Genomic DNA, 22403 nt, shown 5'->3' with positions numbered 1-22403 from the left:
AAAACAGTGACAAAGCCTTTTCTGTTAGTCACAGTGTTTTATGTTAATAACTTCTTTGGAGATGAAGCAGGCATTGCAGAATGCTGAGTGTGTCAGGGCTGTAGAAGCCTACAGCATTCCCCGGAGGAATCCCAGCGAATTCACTTCTTGATGGCATGGTAATCCATCGAGCTATTTATGTAAACAAGGTCAGCTCTTCGGACTGAAACATCTGGAGGCCAGGATGTTGCTGCCATTAAGTCCTGAGCTGGGATGCATGTACCACCTACCCGGACTCCAGGCAGCAGAAGGAACTTCTGTCCTAGGTGGATGTTAATGAACAGTACTTAGCAGAAAGGTTAGTGAGAAAGCTGGGATCTGTGAGGTTTGCATGTGAGGGTAGGGTCTGCATGCTGTTCATGAGGGGTTATGATAGATGGATTCAGGGAAGAAATTGACTGCCAGGCAGCCCCCCCACCCCGGAACTTCACACAGAATCAGTTATTCTCTGCTTGCCATTCCTCCAACTTATCAGAGCTTTTGTCACTCAGGTGTCACACTGCTTCATAACTATCTTTCTCCTTGCATAACAGTCTCTGAATCAAGGGCTGTTTTATTTGTATTTAATTCCTTCATATTTTATGTGGTGTCTGACACCAAGCAAATCCTCATCAGAACAAAAAGCCTAAAACAGAGCTTCCACAAACCAAGAGCCATACACCAGCTCGGTCAGGGAAGAGATGGAGGGCATTGACAGTCGGGACACATAGAGCAGCACAGGCCATCAGGGGGCTTTTAGAATGATACCACCAGATGCCCCAGGGATATTTTGCTATCTTTAATTTATATGTGTGAATGTTTGCTTATATGCATGTATATGTACCATGTATATACATTGCTTACAGAGGCTGGAAGAGGGCATTAGAGCTCCTGGAGCTGGAATTACAGATGGTTGTGAGCCACCATGTGGGTACTGGCAATAAAAACCAGGTCCTTTGGAAGAACAGCAAGTGCATTAAACCACCGGACCGGTCTCTCCAGACCCTCTTTTCAGAGTCTTCTGAGTGGTATGATTTGAATAAACATGAATTACCTTAGGCCTAGAGGGGTACAATCTAATTCTGATATACTTACTTCTTGACTCTTCACAAATGACTAAAGGAAAGACCAAGAGGTTAAGAAACTTCTCCAGTCACACATCTGGGAAGTAGAGAAAGAATGATTTTTGAATCCTTAACAATTTTCTCATGACCATTTTCTTCTTCTCATAACTGTGTTCAAGAAGTATAGTTCTTGGAGCTAGAGACATGGTTCAGTGACTAAGAGCATGAGTTCTTTTCCAGAGGACCTGGGTTTGATACCCCATACCCACTTAGTAGCAATTGCTCACAATCGTCTATAACTCCAGTCTCAGGAGCTCTAAGAGTTTTCTGGCCTTTAGGAATACATACACATATTATACCTACATACCATATCTACAGATATGTCTACAGACACCCATGTAGACAAAACACCCTTATACTTTAAAATAAATTTAGCAGTGGAATGTCCCACTGCATTCTGCTAGTGTGTGAGCTGGATATAGACACAAACATATAAGCTAATTATATCTCAGGCCCTGCAGATGAACCTAACGCTTAACTAAGGCAGAGCCTAGCCTACTAGATGTGTCAATGACGTCTTCTAGCTATTGGTCATTTTGCTTTTCTCAGACAATGGATATAAACCTTATAATTATGTCCCTAGTTAATTCTTATTTTTTGTAGAACAAAAAAATCCATTCATTGAATGAATGAGTTGTGTGCTGCCAGCAGCAGAAACAGTTTAGGCTTGAGAGAGAAATAATTCAAATGCCATCCTTGGGAGGTAGCTTATGGTTGTCCCTAAAGATTCTTAAGTTTAAGCCTTTTGTGACTCATATGACTGCCACTCTTTTCATCTTTGCCGTTATCCAAGTGAGGGACACTGACTGCTCCTGAGTTCAACAGCTACATAAAATATGCATTGGTGTTAGGAAATTGGAGAGGGTAAAAGGGCCTGTCCCTTCAAAAGAATATGAATAAGGGTTGGCACTGTTAGCACCACCAACTGATAGCACAGTATTCAAATTCCTAAGCCTATGGGAGGGCATTTGACATTGGGGGACCACTTGCCTACCATGCATGGGGACCTCTGTGCAATCCCCATTGTAGTAAAAAATAAATAAATAAACCGAAGTAAAAGAAACCATCCACTTGCAGATGTTTCAATTGCATTGACAGCACTTTACCAGGATGAGAACCGTAATAGCTCAGTCAGGAAAGTGCTTGATGTTCAAGCGTGAGCACCTGAGTTCAATCCCAGCGCCCACGGAGAAGCCTGAGTGTGGGAGAGCACATCCGTGACAAGGCTGGAAGGCTGGGACAGCAGTGTTTCGGGGTCTCGCTGGGCTCCAGTCTAGCCGGAACAGCAAAGTCTAGGTTCACTGGAAGACTTTATTTGAAAACTTACTGTGGGGAACAGTGCAAGGGGACACTTGATGTCACCTTTCAGTCCTCCCCCGAACACACCCATAGGCAAGCATATTTGTACACACACATATACACCTCTCTCTTCCTCTCTCTCCTCTCTCTCTCTCTCTCTCTCTCTCTCTCTCTCACACACACACACACACACACACAGACATTCAGGGACACCAATGAACAAATATAAATGGGCTTCCTAGCTAAGGGAAATATAACCATAAGACTCATTTGTATAGGCCACATTTATTACACACCTACTATGTGAACTACTACTCAGACCTTGCCCATGTGCAAATGGAGGAATACGTAGGAGGTGCAAGTATGTTTACTATTGCCCAGTCATTGATTTAGGGATGTTAATCACCTGGAGGCACACATATTGATACTACTAAATAAGACATCTGCTGCAAGGCCCTGGCTACAGTGTATAGCTGAGACGGGGTTATGTGTTAAGTGTCAAGCTTAATGTAGTCTATGAAAGAACCGTGGGCAGGGACTAGAAGTGCAAATATGGCCCCTGAAGAGGAGGTGCGTAGTGAGCAAGAGGCAAGAACACAGGTGACACCCTAGTGTTTTGTTGGGTGCATTGACTAGGAAAAGACTTGTTTGAAGCAGTAGGTTGAGGACAAGTTAAGATGGGGATAGTGCAAAACTACAAAATTTGGATTTTTAGATATTAAAAATTCGTCTTCCTTGAGACACAGGTAGCCATCCTCCGTGCAGTCAAACCTCATTCCCTGTTTTTGTCAGCTCTGATTATGTGATGCCTGTATCCATTACTCTTCTGTCGCTATGATAAAATGCCATGATCAAAATTTACTTACAGAAGAGTTTATTTTTGATTATGGCTCCAAAGGGACTAAGAGTTAATCATGCAGGAAGGTGTGATTGCAAGCAGCAGAAATGGGATCAGGAGCAGGAAGCTAGGAGAGCTCATCATCGACCACAAATATGAAGGAGAGAGAGAAGTAAAGGTAGGGTGGACCTATAAACTCTCAAACCCACACTCAGTGATACATTTCCCTCAGCAAGTCTGCACCACCTCTCCAAACAGCATGACCAACTGGTGACCAAATTTTCAGATGCTGAGCCTAGGAGAGGCATTCCTCAATCAAACCACCATACCTTTGTTTGTCCTTGGTTTCTGATGCCCTTTATCAAACCAAAAATGTTGGTGATTCTATCCCAGACTCCTTAATGGCTCTAAGCCATGACCTTCCAAGTATTACTTTGGCTTTGTCCTGTGCTCCTGTTTAAGGTAACCAAATTGTTTTTTAGTGTCAGGATTATGATCCCAGCTTTTCAGCTAAGGGGTCTAAGCCTTCTCCTGCTGGTTGTTCTGCACCAAACCCCCAAGATTAGTACATGAGACATTAATTGGGTCTTGCACTCTTTAAATTTCATGAACGCTTTTCTAAGGGATTATACAAGTTTGGGATGTGAAAACCTACATTGACAAAGTGAGTGGTAGTATTTTTCCCCATGCCTCTAATATATGTGTTTGTACTGGGATGATGATTTAGATAGCAGCTCAATAAATTGAACAAATAAATTACACCAAACCCTTGCACCATCATTTCAGAGGGCTGTCATCATACCATGAAGGTCCCATATCACCCAGAGTGCTGTTCCAACATATTGCAGTGTTTCTTAGCGTGCTGGTGGGTTTTCATTTGGTCAGAAATCACTTTATTTCTCATACTGGCAAACAGCATAAGAAGTTTTGCTCTAGAAAGCTAGCTGTGAAAGACATCAGTGGCTTGTTTTGTGACTATTAGCACATTATTTAAAGTCCCTAAGCCTCAGTTTCTTTCTCGGTGAAATATGGATTGATGATACCTACCTCAAAACTTATAAGAGTAAGAACTAATTCATTGAAATGAAAAGGATCTAGATGTCAGACAAATGCAGATTCATATAATAGGCTTATATTAATTACCGGCCATAGGAGAGCCTCCTCAATCCCTAGTCAATAAATTCTAATTTTTTTTATCATAGTTAATTCTAAGACAATACCTTTTACTGCTATCTTACTAGATTATCTTAATGAAGCCAGGTAGGTTTGATAACATTCCTCAAAGGCTCAGAAATTCAGTCTTACCTACATTCCAGACACACATCCCTAAGTGATGGACTATAAACCTAACCCATATGTGATATCATGGTGTACCAGAGGCAAGGCAGAAGAGTAATTATCCCCTCAGGTGACACTCTTGGGTTGACATGGTGCTAATTGACATCGATTAAGAACATAGTGGGAACAGAAACATTGTGAGGAGCTTGTCACAGAGTGGCCCTTCCCTGATAGGCTCCCATCCCATCATGTGAGGATCATTCCCTAGGCTTTGATGTTAAAACAAAACAAATAAACATTTGTAGTTCAGGTTCAGAAAGCTAGTAAATCACTACACAATGGAAAGCATCCGACTGAAATGCTTAAAGATTAGCATGTCAGGCTGTAAAGACCCATGTATGACCCATGATTTAGGGAATGAATACATGCATGGGTGGATCGGTGGGAAGGGAGGTGGATGGACGGATGGAGACTCTAACTTTATCGGAAGTAGATAAATGATCTTGGACAAAGTAATTGACTGTTCTGGGAAGCTGTCTCTTCTCTGAAAAATAGATATAATAAAAATAGCCACATAATTATAAAAATAAAACATGTTAATACAAGTTAAACACTTAGGTCAGGACCTGGCACTTAGTTACAAAACCCCCAGTGGATATGAACTGTTATTATGATCTGCATAATCATTCCTTGTGTTCTATACTCTCCAGCCCTAGATGTCTGACTGCTGCTTCTAAGATATCTGTGTATTCTGTTTTACAGGTCAACAGGTCCTGGGATTGGTAGAGAACCAGAGTGACTGGTATCTTGGAAATCTCTGGAAAAATCACCGTCCATGGCCAGCCCTTGGAAGGGGCTATAACACAGGTAAACCATAAGGGCAATGTGGAGGACCATAGAGAGAGGGAGACATAGATTTATTGTCCCTTCCTCAAAGAAAGGAGATGAGCAGCAACATGGAGGAGGCCACCTAAGGATTTCTGATTTTATTAGGGCACAAGGCATACACAGGTAACACCTCCAATTCTTACTTTATGCCACGCTACAAGTGATGAAGTAGTTGAACTGTGGAAGCCTGCCAGTCTTGCCAAAAAGGTCCTCTGCTAGCTTTAATGCTGGGATCCTGTTTAATTCTTTATCGGCCTGAGCTGTAACTTCTTTGACTACCGATGTAAACCTGTGATCATTCTGCAGTAATAAATCCAACATCCTTTTCCTTAATGGAGTAGGTGTTGCCTTTCCCAGCCACATACATGCACTTCAGACCTGCTCTCACAGTAATCATCAGCATTTATCTTGCTTCAGTCTTCCATGTAGAGGCTGCAAAAGTAGCACGAGCTCATAGTCCCCCGGACCCTTCCTTTCATCAAAAGGTCCACGTTTACCCTGCCATGAGGTAGCAGTAGAAAAGGTAGACATATTTGGACCTTGGCACTTCTAAGTACTTCGTTCCTTAAATATCATATGTCTAAAACCAGGTAGTTTATTCTGCTTTGGTACTAACAGCAGCCCTGCATCTTCTCTTTTGTTGATAGTCACTTGTGTAGCCATTCCTTATCCCACAGCTAAGTACCCTAGCGCTTCAGGGAATGAAGCTCGTCCCTACGTCTGTTTCCAACAGTACCTCTGGATCCTTCTCTCTCCTCCATACTCATTGCCATTGATCCCATCCTCGTTTTTATCAGGATTATAACCTGGGGTTCAACAATTTCAGGTCCCAAAATGGGCTGGTACTTTTAGAGAACAGAACTGGGGCCGAGTTTTGGGAAATGTCCCACCTGAAGATGCTACATACACAGATCCTAGGGTCTGACCTAGAAACTCTACAGAAAATGAACCAGGAAATTAACCCTGAGACCTGATGATCTGACTTCACGGAAGTCAGAATTAAACGCGAGGCCCCAGAACCCAAAGGCAAAAGGATGTGAGCCAAGCTACTGGAAGTTCAAAGTCAGAAGCAGACCCTATTAAACTACAGTTTGACCTGTAGTTACTTGACTATTGATACGAAATCAATACTCAGAGTAGGAGTTAAAACTGGAAGAAGACAGGGAAAAGCCAACATCAGTGTCCAGCCAAGGAACCTATATTGAAGCCCGTCCCTGAAGAATAGTGAGATTCTGCCGCTGACAGTTGCAGGCCATCAGGCCTGCTGTGCCTTATTTATGTCCTGTCAGGCTCCTAGGCATAAAAGGTTACAGCTGAAGTTACACCAGTCCACCCTTCACAGCCACCCTTCACAGACCCAGAATTGTGCCTTCTTGCTGACCTGGACAATACCCTTTAGTTGCTGGACAGGAGAGGAATCTGAGGACTCTCTCAGGAGGTGAGGGATGGGAAAGTTGAGGTATACTATCACATCATCTGAAATAGTGGTATTTTGACTTCTTTTCCAATTTGTATCCTTTTGCCCTCCCTTAGTTGTCTAATTTCTCTGGTTAGGACGTCATATACTATATTGAATAAGTAAGAAGAGAGTGGGAAGCTTTGTACTAGTCCCTGATTTTAGTGAGATTGCTTCAAGGTTCTCTTAAATTAGTTTGATTTTGGCTACTGGTTTGCTGTATATTGCTTTTACTATGTTTTAGTATGTTTGGTATTTGCATTGAACTCAAACTAATCTTTCTGGGAATTTTATCATGAAAGAATATTGTATTTTATCAAATCCTTTCTCATCATCTAATGAGATGATCATGTGCTTAGTTTTTCCTTTGAGTTCGTTTATATAGTATTTTACTTTGACATATTTCCTTATATTGAACCGTCCTGGGATGAAGCCTACTTGATCATGTTGGATGATGATTTTGAAGTGCTCTTGGATTTGGTTTTCGAGAATTTTATTGAGTACTTTTGCATCAATATTTATAAGGGAAATTGGTCTGACATTCTCTTTCTTTGTTGCGTCTTTTGTGGTTTAGGTATAATCATAATTGCCATTTTGGAGAAGGAATTGGGGAATGTTCCTTCTGTTTCAATTTCGTGGAGTAGTTTGAAGAGCTTCTTTTAAGGTCTGATAGAATTCTGCACTAAAACCGTCTGATCCTGGGCTTTTTTTTTTTTTTAAGTTGGGAGACTTTTAATGATGGCTTTTATTTCTTTATGGATTATGGGACTCTTTAGATGATTTATCTGATCCTGATTTAGTGTTAGTACCTGATATCTGTCTAAAAAAATTGCCTGTTTCATCCAGATTTCCCAGTTTTGTTGAGTATAGACCTTTGTAACAGGATCTGATGATTTTTTAAATTTCCTCAGTTTCTTTTGTTATGTCTCCCTTTTCATTTCTGATTTTGTTAATTTGGATACTCTCTGTGCACTCTGGTTAGTGTGGCTAAGGGTTTATCTATTGATTTTCTCCAAGAACCAGCTCCTGGTTTTGTTGATTCTTTGTACAGTTCTTTTTGTTTCTACTTGGTTTATTTCAGCCCGGAGTTTGATTATTTCCTGCTGTCTACCACTCTTGGGTGTATTTGCTTCTTTTCGTTCTAGAGCTTTCAGGGATGCTGTCAAACTGCTAGTATATGCTCTCTCCGGTTTTATTTTTGTTGTTTTTTTTTATTGTTGTTGTTTTGTTGAGGTACTCAGAGCTGTGAGTTTTCCTCTTAGCACTGCTTTCATTGTACCCTGTAGGGTTTGGTATGCTGTCCCTTCATTCTCATTAAATTTTAAAAGTGTTTCATTTCTTTCTTTATTTCTTCCTTAACGAAGTTATCATTGAGTAGAGTGTTGTTCAACTTCTATGTGTATGTGGGCTTTCTGTTGTTTTCGTTGTTCTTGAAGACCCAGTCTTAGTTATAGTCCATGGTGATCTAATAGGATGCATGGGATTATTTCAATCTTCTTGTATCAATCGAGGCCTGTTTTGTGACTAATTATATGGTCAGTTTTTGAGAAGGTACCATGAGATGCTGAGAATTAGGTATATTCTTTTGTTTTAGGATGAAATGTTTTATAGACATCTTTTAAATCCATTTGGTTCATAACTTCCTTTAGTTTCATTGTGTCTCCATTTAGTTCCTGTTTACACGATCTGTCCATTTCTGAGAGTGGGGTGCTGAAGTTCCCCACTGTCACTGTGTGAGGTGCAATGTGTGCTTTGAGCTTTACTAAAGTTTCTTTTATGAATGTGGTTGCCCTTACATTTGGAGCATAGATGTTCATAATCGAGAGTCCATCTTGGTTGATTTTCCCTTTGACAGGTATGAAGTGTCCTTTCTTACCTTTTTTGAAAACTTTTGGTTGAAAGTGGATTTTATTTGATATTAGAATGGCTACTCCAGCTTATTTCTTGGGACCATTTGCCTGGGATTTGTTTTGTTCAGTCTTTTACTGTGAGGTAGTGTCTGTCTTTGTCCCTGAAGTGCATTTCCTTCATGCAGCAAAATGCTGGTTCCGGCTTATATATCCAGTGAGTTACTCTATGTCTTTTAATTGGGGAATTGAGTCCATTGATCTTAAGAGATTTAAGAAAAAGTGTCGCTTCCTGTTTTTGTTTTTGTTGTTGTTGTTGTTGTTAAAGGTTGATTATGTTTGTGTGGCTGTCTTCTTTGGGATTTGTTGAACGAAGATTACTTTCTCGCTTTATGCAGGGTATATTTTTTCTCCTTGTGTTGGAGTTTACCATCTTTTATCTCTTTTAGGGCTGGATTTGTGTAAAGATATTGTGTAAATTTGGTTTTGTTATGCAATATCTTGGTTTCTCCATCTTTGTTCATTGAGATTTTTGCTGGATATGGTAGCCTGGGCTGGCATTTGTGTTCTCTTAGGATCTGTTTGACATCTGTGCAGGATCTTCTGGCTTTCATAGTCTCTGATGAGAAGTCTGGTGTAATTCTGATAGGTCTGCCTGTATACGTTACTTGATCTTTTTCCCTTACTGCTTTTAATATTCTTTCTTTGTTTGGTGCATTTGGTGTTTTGACTATTATGTGACAGAAGGACTTTCTTTTCTGGTCCAATCTATTTGGAGTTCTGTAGGCTTCTTGTATGTTTATGGGCATCTTCTTTCTTTAGGTTAGGGACGTTTTCCTCTATGATTTTGTTGAAGATATTTACTGGTCCTTTGAGCTGGGATTCTTCACTCTCTTCTATACCTATTATCCTTAGGTTTGGTCTTCTCATTGTATCCTAGATTTCCCAGATGTTTTGGGCTATGAGCTTTTCCCATTTTGCATTTTCTTTGATGGTTGTGTCAATGTTTTCTATGGTATCTTCTGCACCTGAGATCCTCTCTTCTATCTCTTGTGTTCTGTCGGTGATGTTTGCATCTACGACTCCTGATCTCTTTCCTAGGTTTTCTATCTCTAGGGTTGTCTCCCTTTGTGATTTCTTTATTGTTTCTATTTCCATTTTTAGATCCTGGATGGTTTTGTTCAATTCCTTCACCTGTTTACTTGTGTTCTCCTGTATTTCTTTAAGGGAGTTATTTATGTTCTTTCTAAAGTTATCATCCTCATTAAATGTGATTTTAAATCTGAATCTTGCTTTTCTGGTGTAATGGGGTATCCGAGGCTTGCTGTGGTGGAAGAACAGAGTTCTGATGAACCTTTGGTATCTGTTGCTTATGTTCTTGGGCTTACCTCTTGTCATCTGGTTATCTCAACTGCTACCTGCCCTTGCCATCTCTGACTGGAGTGTGTCCTGTGATCCTGGTTGTGTCAGAACTTCTCAGAGTCCTGCCATCTCTGTGATCCTGTGATCCTGAGATCCTGGGTCAAACTTTCTCAGGGTATTGCAGAAGTGGATGGGGTGCCAAAGCCTTGGATTTGCTTAGGGCACTGATGCAAGCTGGAAGGAACCCGTGCCTCTGGTGGATGGGGGTTTGTGTTACACTGGTTCTTGTAGGGGTCCTGGTTCTTGTGTTATGAAAGATGTTGTGGCCTGGACAAAATAGTAGAGTGTGTCTACTCCAGTGTTCCTGGTTGTATCCGATCTCCTAAGAGTTGATCTTCCTTTGTGATCTTGTGGAAATGGGCATTTCAGAGAACCTGGGAGTTGGACTCCCTCTGGGTGTTGTAAGAGAGGATGCCGAGCCAGCACCCCAATTCTGTTCCTGGCCCAGGTTCAGACCAGAAGGAACCCGTGCCACTCTTGGGCCAGGTTTCCTGTACCCCTGGATCCTGGGATCCCAGTTACTCCAGGTGTTGGGGCAGTTGTTGTGGTCTCTCCTGTGATCCTGGGTGTTTCAAAGCACCTGGGAGTCAGACTCCCTCTGGCTGTTGTAGGTGTGGGTATAGAGCCAGTGCCCCAGGTCTGCTCCGGGTGCAGTTCAAACTGTGGTCCTGGGCGTGTTAGAACCTGGGTATAGAGCTTCCTCTGAGTATTGTGGGGCTGGGCATAGAGCTAATTTATTTCTAATACTGCATTGATTTTTCATTTGACAGACCGTAATGTATTCATTTCTCACTAAATGATATTATACTTTTCCCTAAGTTTTCTCCATTCAAAGTATAACCCATAACGTACAAATTCCTTTATTGATCATATTTGTTCGGTTGTATACCAACATACAAAGGAGTCTAAGGGAGGCACTTCCATATCAAATGTGATGGATATTTAAATGTTATAATACTTCTCAATTCAATGGGTATGTTATGAGTAAGCCCTCCCCCCTTAGAGTTGACACATTCTTGTTTGCTGTCTATATTAGGTACATTGTCTCCCTTTTATAGAAGAATCATTATTTTTGAAGAATCAGTATTACAGAAGAATCAGTATTAGTAGGGAGCTAGCCACAGCTTCTTCCGCTCAGAGAGATGGTCTCTGACAGGCCTCTGAGGTCATGGACTGTAGACCAGAGGCCAGGTGAAGCAGACCCAGCGCTGGCCATGAGTAGCCATGTCTGGCTTAGCACTTTACTTGACCTGGAATACCAGTAGCAAGCGGGGTTCTCTTTCCTGAAAATATCGCTGCCTTGCCCTACCGACCCCTGGAAAGTCGGGGGATCTCCATGATGCCAACCCTATTGTCTGAAGCACAGAAGCTGGGACCTGTTACCCAGAAACCTGTGCAGTGAAGAAGAAAGGATGCAATCCAAGCGGCTTTCCCTGGAGAAAATCGTCGGCCCTCATTCTGCGTGTGGTTTTCACGGGTCGCAGGGACGGATGGCGCGAGACGTGTCATTTCTTTGGGATCTTTCAGGTTCACAGCACTAATCATTAGATTTGACGCACGCTTTCATGTGCATTAGCTCCTCTAATCCCCATTTTACAGAGGAGTTCGTGGAGGCTTGGCGAGGTTAATTGGTTTCCTGAGTTAGCAGAGCCAGTAAATGTCAGAGCCCAGGGCTTACGCCTTCCTTATGAGCTCTTAGCCTGTCATTGCATAGCAATGGCTTCTTGAGAAGTTGTATTTCTGGGAATTTGTCCAGCCCCATTCCCAGTAAACTAGGTGAGATAGCTATGAACTGCCTCAATAGCATTGCGACCATCTCCCAGACTTAGAACGGTACCTACCCACGTGGGTAGCTACATAGGAGAGTCACCTGGGGAGCCTTAGATCCTAGCCTCTAGTTTGTCATCCGTAGCAGGTGATTCCTATTTACTAAACACAACTGAACACGCTTTATTCCAGAACTTATTATAGAGACGGGGCCCTCCTTTCCATCTCACGCATTTATTACCTACCCCCCTGTGTTGGTTTGAATGAAAATGCTCCCACATAGACTCAGATACTTGAATTCTTTGTCCCCTGATAGTGGTGCCATTTGAGCTGGCTTAGAAGGTGTGGCCTTGCTGGAAGAAGTTACTAAGAGACCAGCTTTGAGATTTTTAGAAAAATTTAAGTCATCCCCATGCTTTGCGCATGTGGTTCGAGATGTGACCTCATCGCATACAGTTTCTGCCACCAGGCCTAGCGTGTTGCCATGTTCTCTACCATGAAAGATCCTTATCACTCTGGAACCCTAACCCCAAATCCTTCCTTCTGTAAGTTGCCTTGGCCAATGGTGTTTTATCCCAGTGAGAAAAGTATCCGATACAATTTTCGCTATCAGTGGGTTCTTGGGCCTCATAACCACTTGACTTTCTTGTGCACACACTCAGCAGAGATGAGGTGATAAGTAAGAGTACAGAGCCCCCATCACATTGAGAGGGCTCTGGAGACACTTCAGTACAGAGCAAAGCCTGGCTACAGACTGACAAGACTGTCCAGAAAAAAAAAATCATGTAGTTACAAGTGATCGTATGGGTAAGTGTGGAAAACCTACAGGCTATCTAGGAGGGAAACCAGCAGAATGCAGTTCCATTGCTGTTCTTGTTCCCAGCCCATTATCATGGCTCAAAGAACCCAACTTAAAATGCCAGTGCCTTAATGAAGCGCAGAAGACCAGACTCATGCTCTGTCAGTCACACTGTGTGCTATTGCCTATCACCCACCATTATACCTTAAAGAGCCTTCCTTGAGCCCCGGAGCAATCTCTTCACAACTGCATCTCAGCACAGTAGGTCAGATGTACGTGAATCAGAATGGTGTGGCAGATCCTGAATTCCTTAGTCGGGACCTGAGGGACTGCTTCAAGTGAAAGGGATCTTATCAAAGCTAGCCATCCAAGAGAAAGACCCCATCTCTCAGGCTTCGTGGCTGCTCTAGCCAGGCAGGCTTTGCTTACTTAACCCATGTTTATTAAACCTCATCTGGTGGACAAAGACTGAACTATTTGCTGGTCCAGTGCAGGCAACCAAAGAAATAGGAAAGAAAGCCAGTCTTCCTGAGGCCCGCGGTTAAACTGGGGGTGGTAAGGACATCACACTATAAGAACAGTTCCAGTCCTGCAGATCCAAAGCTGCAGGATTTCATGGCACGGGGCAGCAACAGGATATTTGAGAGGAGTGCCAGTGAGGACCCAGTATGGACAGTGTAGCAGAAGCCAGAGGCCTCAATGACTCACTGCCAAGAACATTTGCAGGTAAAGCTGTTTGGACAGAAGGATGTACTGTGTGACACCCTGCTGCTTCCCTGGCAAGATGTTTGTTTTGGTTCTTGGTTTTTAATTGAGGGTAGGTTGCACGGGTGGAAGGCAGATGTGAAGGGATGAGGAGATAAATGAGATTGGGGTACATAATATGAAATTCTCAAAGAATCAATACAAAGTTAAAACGACAACAACAGCAGCAAATATTTACCACTACTCTCCATGTTTATTTCTGTCTCTTAGTGAATATCTGACTGTCTGCAGTAAGGGGTGACCAAAATTGCTGGTTTTGTGTCCTCCTAAAACCAAGATGGGTTTCACATTTTTAGATTGCTGAGGGGGGAAAAAAATCAAAGAATCTACTTTGTGACACATGGAAGTTATATGAAACTCAAATAAACGTCAGTGTCCGTTAATAAGGCTTGTGACACACCATTGACCCTTTGCAGTCACGGTGGCAGAACTTGGGAAGTGCTAGTGGAAATCTTGTGGTTTCTAAAGCCAAAAGCATTTACTCTCTAGCTCTTTAAGAACAAGAGTTTCTACCAACAACAGTGCAGAGCAGAGCAGAAGGTCGTATGGTGTGCATCTGGCAGAAGTGAGTTAGGATCCTGTCTGTGCCACTTATCTTCCCCCATCTGATAAATGGGAATAATAACCCAGTGATAATAGGCTGCTCGGAGGTCTAACTCCTTAAAGGTAACATAGAACCCACAGATATAGAACCAGTATCGATGCTCAGTAAATATTGGGCATCTCCATCCCATTAATTATGTACAAATTCCTTATGGAGGCACCAAAAGAAACAGCAAGGGGCTAATGGCACTCTTGACTGGAGAGATACACACACACAAGGTACAGGGGAAAGGAATGAGAATGGTATATTCAATTTGGTCTTAAAGCATCTGCTATTACGGACTTCTCACTTACCCCCGCATTACCTTGTATGTACAGTAGGTCCTAGCAAATGGACACCCATCAGTCAATACCTTTGCATGAGAGCAAGCATTTTCACCCACCTAAGCTCCCTAAGAGTTGGTGCACCCATCGCATCCTATTCTGTAAATGTGGAAAACGCATTGCCATTTAAACTTGGATTTCTCGGCCTGCGTGATCTAAAAATGCAGGTCATGAGGTATCAAGTGAAAGGGATGCCTCAGCCTGGACCCTCAGGGGCATCCCTTTCCCCCACACCATTCCTAACCCCCTACAAACATACTCGTGCCTTCCTTATCTTTCTATAAAACACAACAGCCTGATTCTGGCATTAGGTTGGCCTAGAGTGGATCTGGCAAGGAGAGTCGGTAGAGGTAAGATGGAGGGGCTTCACAGGACTTCTTAGACTTTCATAGGATCATACAGACCCTTGTGTTTTATTCCACAACAGTAGTGAGGACTGTACCCGGCTGAAACTGTCAGTCATGTTTAGTACTTTACAACTCAGTAGGAACATAGAGCAATTAGTTTCTATTTATCATCCTTACTCAGTGGCAACTTGGCAGGACCCTTCTCGTGCATTTCAGTGTGTGTGCATTTCTGTGTTGGCTTGACATGCAAACTGAGAAGCAGCTCCCTACCTCACATGTTCCCTCTCTCTCCAAGTGTTCCTGTCATTGTCAGATTTTGAGACACACATCTCTTAGAGAAGTTCTTTACTTTGTCTCCATCACCCTCTCATGGCTCCTCCTAACACGTAGAACAGTGTTCTGGTGGCCCTGGTGTGGAGCTTGGGAGCAGGAGTCAATCAAAGTAGGACACAGCTTCTCTGGCTTATTTCCAGCTTCCCCCTGTCTTGGGAATTTTCAGCCACAGAAGGACTCTGAATTTTTGTTTGATTAAAGATTAATTTTGTTTGTGGTTGGTATCAGCAGATGTAGGATGTTCTGAGGGCCATTAAGGCTGCATTGTCCCATACTGAACATATGAGAGAGTAAGTCACTTCCTGAAAGCCAGTTCAGATACCTGATTCACACCTAGGTCTCTTTAGATGCCCATATTTTTTTTCTTTTCCTGAGAAAACTTCTGACTAAAGTTTGTGAGTCTTTTCATCCTGTGAGAGATTGACGGTCATTGAACAGAAGACTTAATTTTGACATGTGACCTTTTTTATCTGACTAAAGAGACCCGCCAGATTGACAGCTGCATTTAACAGTTTGTGAGCAAATGGTCTTTGAGCATTTATTGGATCCCACAAAGCAATTCCTTCACTTAACTCATTCAGAAGTATCCTCTGATTTTACCATGTGTGCCACTGATAGATACTGGTTTGTGGAAATGACCTTACTTGTTCCTTGAAGAACTGAGTGTCTCAGGGTAGGGACACATATGCAGGACAATTGACCAGAGGAAAATCTTGCAGCTGATTAGCTTCAGAGAGGAGGCACACAGGCGAGATGGGGAAATCTATCTAAGGTTGACAAAAATTGAAAATGGCAGGAAAACAGGAACAGAGAACAGAGGGCATGATCAAGAAAGAACCAGGCAGGTTCTGGCAGAGATAAAAATAGGCTTTACTAGACCGGAGCTCAAGGTTTGGTGGGTTTTACAGAGGCGCATAAGTGGTTTTGAGGGTTCCAACTTTAAGACAGTGAACTATAAACATAAGTAGAACTTAGGGTGACCATGTGTCCTTGACAGCCAGCATTAGGACTTTATACTCTTTGTCCTCTCCTTTGTACTCTCTCCCTACCCAAAAAGTACAAAATCCTTCTTACTGGGCATCTCTGTAATGGTCACAGAGCAATGTGAGCGCCTCTGTACTTCTCTGTCCTCTGCACAATGAAAGCAGAAATCAGTTTGTTTTTTTTTTAAATGTCTGCTGTGGGTTTGCTAGATCCTTAGCTGACAAAGCAGCCTGCTTCCGGCATTCTAGGTTGATGGATACCAGAAATATGATCAAAAAAAGGATGTTTATCACTCTAGCTGAAAGCTTGAACCAAGTAATTGTGCATTCTTTTTAAAAGGTCAACATCACAACAAAGCTAGTCGGGTCTTCCCTGCTCTGTCACTAACCATAAGTGCATGCCCTGCTGATCCAATTTCTAGAATAAGCTTCTCCCATAAGCAGAGGAGCCTGTAACGTGCTTGGGTCAAGCTCATTCATCCGTTAGTCCAGGTTCCGGTGGTAAAGGTTGCAGAGACCCTATACCACTGGTGTTCCTTCCCAGGACACGTGGACATGTATATGTTGATGGAAATATTATTTCCATATGTGAGCTACTTGTTAGAGATCGGCAGTTCCAAATGGATTACAGTGGTGTTTATTCTTCACTAAGCGTAGAAGGCAGGTACCTCTTGTAGGTCTTCCAATGTATGCACTAGCAATGATGTACTTCAGGTGAACTTTGGAGCAGCCCAGAAACTCCATTTTAAGTATATAGTCAACAAAAATACACAAGACACCATAATACAAACTCCAGAGTGTTTGTAAGCAGGTTCAAATGTAGAAACAACCTACCTGTCCATCAACAATTAAATGGATAAGGAGAACAATAGTTTATTTAGCATTAAGATAGAAACAACATTCTAAGGTAATGTAGATAAATTTCACAAACATAATATTGAACCAAAGAATAGTGACTAAAGGGTGCTTATGCCATATGACTCATTTTGTCCAGTTAAACTTTCTTATCTCTCAGATATGCATTGGACATAATTATAACAATTATGTACATTATAATATATGACATAGATTTATAACATCCAATCCATCACATTTAACAATTTTAAAGTATTCTTACTTAAAGAGTTTACAATTCTATACCTGAATTATGTTTGATTTTAACTTGTATTACCATTAAAAAAAACATCCTTTCAAATCTAGATCATTTTCTTTAATGCTAAATAACTTCAGTTTAATTATGAGACTACAGTCTTCAATTCTGTCAGAGATATGAGAAGGAAGTAAGTATTACCTGAATATGTAGGAAGAACAAGGACATAGCTTCCAAAACGTATACAATCTGTAGACACAGCTGACTGCCTGGACAGGCTCCAATATTCCTATAATGTTGGAGCATCTTTCTTCAGCCTTCTGCCCCAGATCATCTGACAGATCTTAAGTGAAGCAGGAATTCTGAAGGACTAACTTACCCTTCCTTAGCAGAGCTAAGCAGTCGACTCTCCTTTTATGGACAGTAATTGTCTGCAGAATGAAATCAGAGTAGTTCTTACCCAGTGACTGACTTGCCACAGTTGAAGAGGTTGCAATTGGATGTAATGGTGCTCAATATCTTCTTTGAAGTGGGATGGGGCCCTGTCAGGAGCAGACGTGTCTCCCAGTCAAAAGATCTATTGATAATGAAATGATCTTAGATGCTATATTATGTGGATCCCTGATGCTTTCGAAGACTATCTATATATAGTATATCTCATATACTATATATAACTCTAGATATACTATATATAACTTTGACTATTCTTAGCTATTTAGTATTTGAATAATATTGAAAAGACTTTATTGTTACTAAATCAGAACCTAATATTACCATGAGTTTTCTCTCTGGCCTTTAACTTGCATTACTTAATCACCCAACCATCCTAAACACTTTGTAAGAGCAGCTATTAGAAGGACTAGGTCTAAGCCTTGTCTTCTTAAATGAGTTTCCTAAGCTCTCTAGTTTCATCCCTGTCCAAAATTATGACCATTTCCAAATTATCCTTTAAAATGTCAACCTATCTATAATTTATATAAGTTCTTAAAATTACACCCTATGATCTCTAAATATATTTTCTTCTTTCATATGTGCACCACATATGTACCTAGCGCCCACAGAGTCCGAAGAGGGAATTGGATCCCTTGGAATTGGAGTTACAGATAGTTGTAAGCTACCAGTTGAGTGCTGGGAATTGAATCCAGGTCCTTGGGAAGAGCAGCCACTTCTCTTATCTGTTGAGCCATTGCTCTAGCTCACCCTGTTACAATCAGACTGAAAGGATTCTGTTGGGTGATTTGTAAAGAAGGATAAATGTTTATTTTTTTTTCCTAAAAGGAGCATTTCCCATGACATAAATTTCACTCACACCTAGAGTTGGGAACTTGCCATTCCTGCCCAGACTATATCTTTCCTTCTTGGCTAATCCGTTTTCCAATGCAGTGGCAAACACCTGAGACAATCCACTTATAAACAGGGAAAGTTTGGTTTTGCTGTGTAATGTCAGAGGTTCTGGACCACAAGCATTTCAATGTATAACTTCTAGACCTGTAGAATCGTATGCAAAACACTCCATCTCATGGCTAGGAAACAGAAGAGATAAATGATGAAGCCAGGATTTCATGAATCCTGCACCTCCAATGTAGTAAAGACCTTCTAATCGGCCTTGCTCATAAAAGTTGTACAATCTCCCACACCTACCAAGCAGATCAAGCCTGTTGAAACTGGGCATTTGTAGGATATTCCAGACCCAGCCCTTAGCGCTTTCTCTGTCTGAGCCCCCATCATATTCTTTATCTCTGGAATACCCAGCTATACCTCATCTCATGAATAGTTAATAAAAAAGAAATGAGCAAAAGTAAGTGGAAGGTTTCAGGTAAGAATCTGTCTCACTCTTTCAAGCATATTCCTAGTCAGTCTCTGTCTCCTTCCTCTCTCTCTCTCTCTCTCTCTCTCTCTCTCTCTCTCTCTCTCTCTCCCTCCCTCCCTCCCTCCCTCCCTCCCTCCCTCCCTCCCTCCCTCCCCATCCTCCCCTCCCTCCCCCTTCCCCCTCCACCTCTCTTTCTCTCTCCTCCAAGTTTCAGGAAGGAAAAAAACTCAAGCAGAAAGTAGATCACAGAACCCTTTTATTTTTATAATTGAAGTGAGTCCTAGGTAAACTCAGCAGGGATCTTAAATTGAGTCGTTTTTAATAAACTTACCTTCATTATTGCATCAGGCTTAGAATGAAACCCCCAGTGCTTCAAAGCAGAGGGGAGAAAAGCCATGATTTGATTGTAAGGGCTGCTTTCATACACATTTCAAGGAAGAGAGCGTACATGCTCTCAGATCTTCTCGGCAGCATCTGTTTAGTGCCCGCAGGCACATTCATTGGTCTGACCAGCAAAGCCATAAGAACCACCAGAGGACTAAGGAACAACTCATCTTCAGGTGGTGATGCGGAGCTGAGAAAGTGTAGATGGGAGAAACAACAACTATCAAATTCCTCATAAATAAACATCTTTGCAGCTCGCTGTACATATGTCAAATATTTTTTTGTTTATCACATTGTCTTTTCAAGCTTGTTTAACTGTTTTCCCCTCACTAACATTCTACACTGACTTAAGGAATATGATGTATCTAAGTCCTACTTTGAACTTGTCTCTTGTCTGCTGGATTTATGCAGCCCCTTGTGAATCTCCATTTCTCCTCCTGAGTCGAGGAAGCATGAGGTCTGAAATAACCAAGCCAGACCTAGGATGGTTCTTTCATTCAGCTTAATCATGAAAGCAGACTACAAAAAAAAAAAAAAAAACTGAGAGAAGGGAGGGAGGGAAGGCCTTCCTCTTAACAAAGGTCTTGCCCATGCAGACCTATGATATTACTTAGCCTGGGATAATGGTTGGCTTTGGTTATCAGTGTGAGTGGATCTGGTTACCAGTGAGAGACACTTGGGTTTTAGTTGGGCAAACCTTTGGATGTGGCTATGGGAGCATTTCTTGGAAAACTTGGCTGAGAAGGGAACCAGAATGGGGAAACATCATCTAGCGGGCTGGGGTTCCAAACTGAATAAGAAATGGGGAAGGTGAATGCCAGCTGGACATCAGCATTATCATTGTTCTGCTTCCTCATCTTCTGTGATATGAACAAATAGCCTCACACCCCTACTGCCACAGGGCTAACACCTCCCCCACCATAAGGGACCAACCATACCAACCTCAAACTGAGCTGAAGTACACTCTTCTTCCTTTATGGTGTGTGTGGTCAAAGGAAAAGGGAAATAGCTACCGTAGAGAGGGAGTTTACATGGTTCCCTTGCTGGCCCATACTTCTTTAGAGGCCCATTGGGTATACTCCCATGCAGAGAGAAGACAGTCACTCTGACATTCAGCAAGTCATCTCTGAAACACTGTGCTGATTCCAGTCTTTCTGGTCTCCAGCCAGTCTCTTCCACAAGGTCAGGCCTGCTGTCATCATCAAACAAGGCAGTCCTGATGAAGCCCTGCCTTATACCTGCGTGGTCTTCTGCACATGACCTAGTTGTCTCCTCTAGTCATCCCTACAGGAGTGGGTTTCTATTCACTGACAACATTGATAGAGCCAGGCTTCCCCTGTTTACTTATGGGCATGTTTGTATAAACACACATGCACACATGCACACGCACACACATATGCACATGCATACACACTCACACACACAGAAGCAGCAGTATGGCATGTTTAAAAGATCACTAATCATACAGTGTGATTAATTCCATATAGGGTTTTCAAAAATCCAGAATTGGAGGCCTCATAGTCATTGAAATTCTGTACATCTGATTGTAGCTCCTGGATTTTATTTCTCACTATCCCGGGTTGGTTGATGTAGAAACAGAATTCTTTGAGGAACGGGCAAAGACCACCTTGTTTAGCCGTCAGGACATCTAGCCTCTGTCAGTTCTGAAGCAGCACAGCTGCCAAAGAATTGATTCACTTCTGAGCTGTAAGCATGGTTTCAGACCTTTTTTTGAAAGCTGGTGTGGAGCTCGAAAGTGAACGTGTTATATTGGGTCATGGAAGTCGTTATCCCTGCAATTCCAGTACCAGCACCTATGGCTATTCCTGCAGTGACCAAGAGTGGCACCACTTGAAGTGCCCTCTTATGATAGGCAGCTGTCATATCTACAGCTGGGATTGGCATGGGCTCTTTTCCCTGGATTGCTACTAGTTCAGGGAACCAATGTACAAACTCCTGACCAGCTGGCAGATAGGTGACGATATACCTGAATGCCACAAAGAATTGACATGTTTTGGACTGCAGGGCATTGTGGTAGAGATGAGGTATCAAGGATTGTGGTTCTTTTGCAGTCTGGGGAGCTTAGTGTAGTCAGAAGGGGCTGGAGTGATGGCTCAGAGGTTAAGAGCTCTTGCTGCTCTAGAATTGGACCTCATTTCATTCCTAGCACCCACATAGCAGCTCACAGCCTTCTGTAATTCAAACTTCAGGGAATCAGGCACCCTTTTCTGTTCTCTGTGGGCACTAAACATGGACATCCATGGAGGCAAACATTGAAACTTTTATTGGTTTCTTGTGAATTTTACATTATGAACCCCAATCCCACTCATCTTTTTATCTTATACCTGCCATTCACCCTTGCAATCTACCTCCCCAAAAGCAAAGAATATTCTCACGGCGGTAGCTGTAGTGTCTCGGTAGTACGTCCTACAGTACAGCCTTTTGTCCACATGTCTTTGCTTGCAAATGTTCGTTTCAGTGAGTCATTCATCTGGTAGGAGGCCTCTGGCTTCTGCTTCACTGTCAATTCTGGAACCTCCCTGGGACTCCTCTTGGTTATCTTTTTGATGCTCTGTGTCATGTAGGACCAGCCACTTTACATGCTCTAGTAGTTCATCAACGAGGTAGATAACTCAAAGCCTGAATCTGGGCCTGGAAGGTATCTGAGCTGTCCACCCTGCCAACTCTCCTACACCATTACCCCAGGGTGAGCTCTCTGCACTGCCCTGACTAATGCATCCAGTGCTGCAGCTGCAAAGGGGAGAGCCAGCCCTCAAGTCTTATGCCCTCAGAGCAAGCTCACCTGCGCCTACACCAGCAGGGCCAGATCTGCTTACTATGCTGCTCGGGTGAGGTGTAAGGCCAACTCTACTGTTCACAGGACTTCAGGGCCAGCTCTCCAGTTCACTACAGGTGGCTAGGAGTAAAAGGAGGGGAGGGCATCTCCCCCTTTGTCCATGCCACAGCAGAGCAGACAAGTGGCAGGGCCAGTTCTCCCATATTCACACCCTCAGGGCCAACTCACCTG

General features: G+C 42.4%; 1 protein-coding gene across 6 annotated transcripts in view; it reads left to right on the top strand.

Moving 5' to 3' along the window:
• Positions 1-22403, top strand: part of Large1 (LARGE xylosyl- and glucuronyltransferase 1) — a 448171-nt gene that overhangs the window by 350390 nt on the left and 75378 nt on the right. For all 6 annotated transcript variants that reach the window (XM_063278109.1, XM_063278105.1, XM_063278108.1 and 3 more), the window contains one exon: positions 5320-5424. In XM_063278109.1, the coding sequence (XP_063134179.1) occupies positions 5320-5424 (105 nt within the window). The remainder of the gene's footprint in view (positions 1-5319; positions 5425-22403) is intronic.

This window comes from Rattus norvegicus, chromosome 19 (assembly GCF_036323735.1).
Source record: "Rattus norvegicus strain BN/NHsdMcwi chromosome 19, GRCr8, whole genome shotgun sequence".
NCBI lineage: Eukaryota > Metazoa > Chordata > Mammalia > Rodentia > Muridae > Rattus > Rattus norvegicus.
Note: the sequence above shows the minus strand (reverse complement) of the source record. Positions and strands in the feature narration are given on the sequence as shown.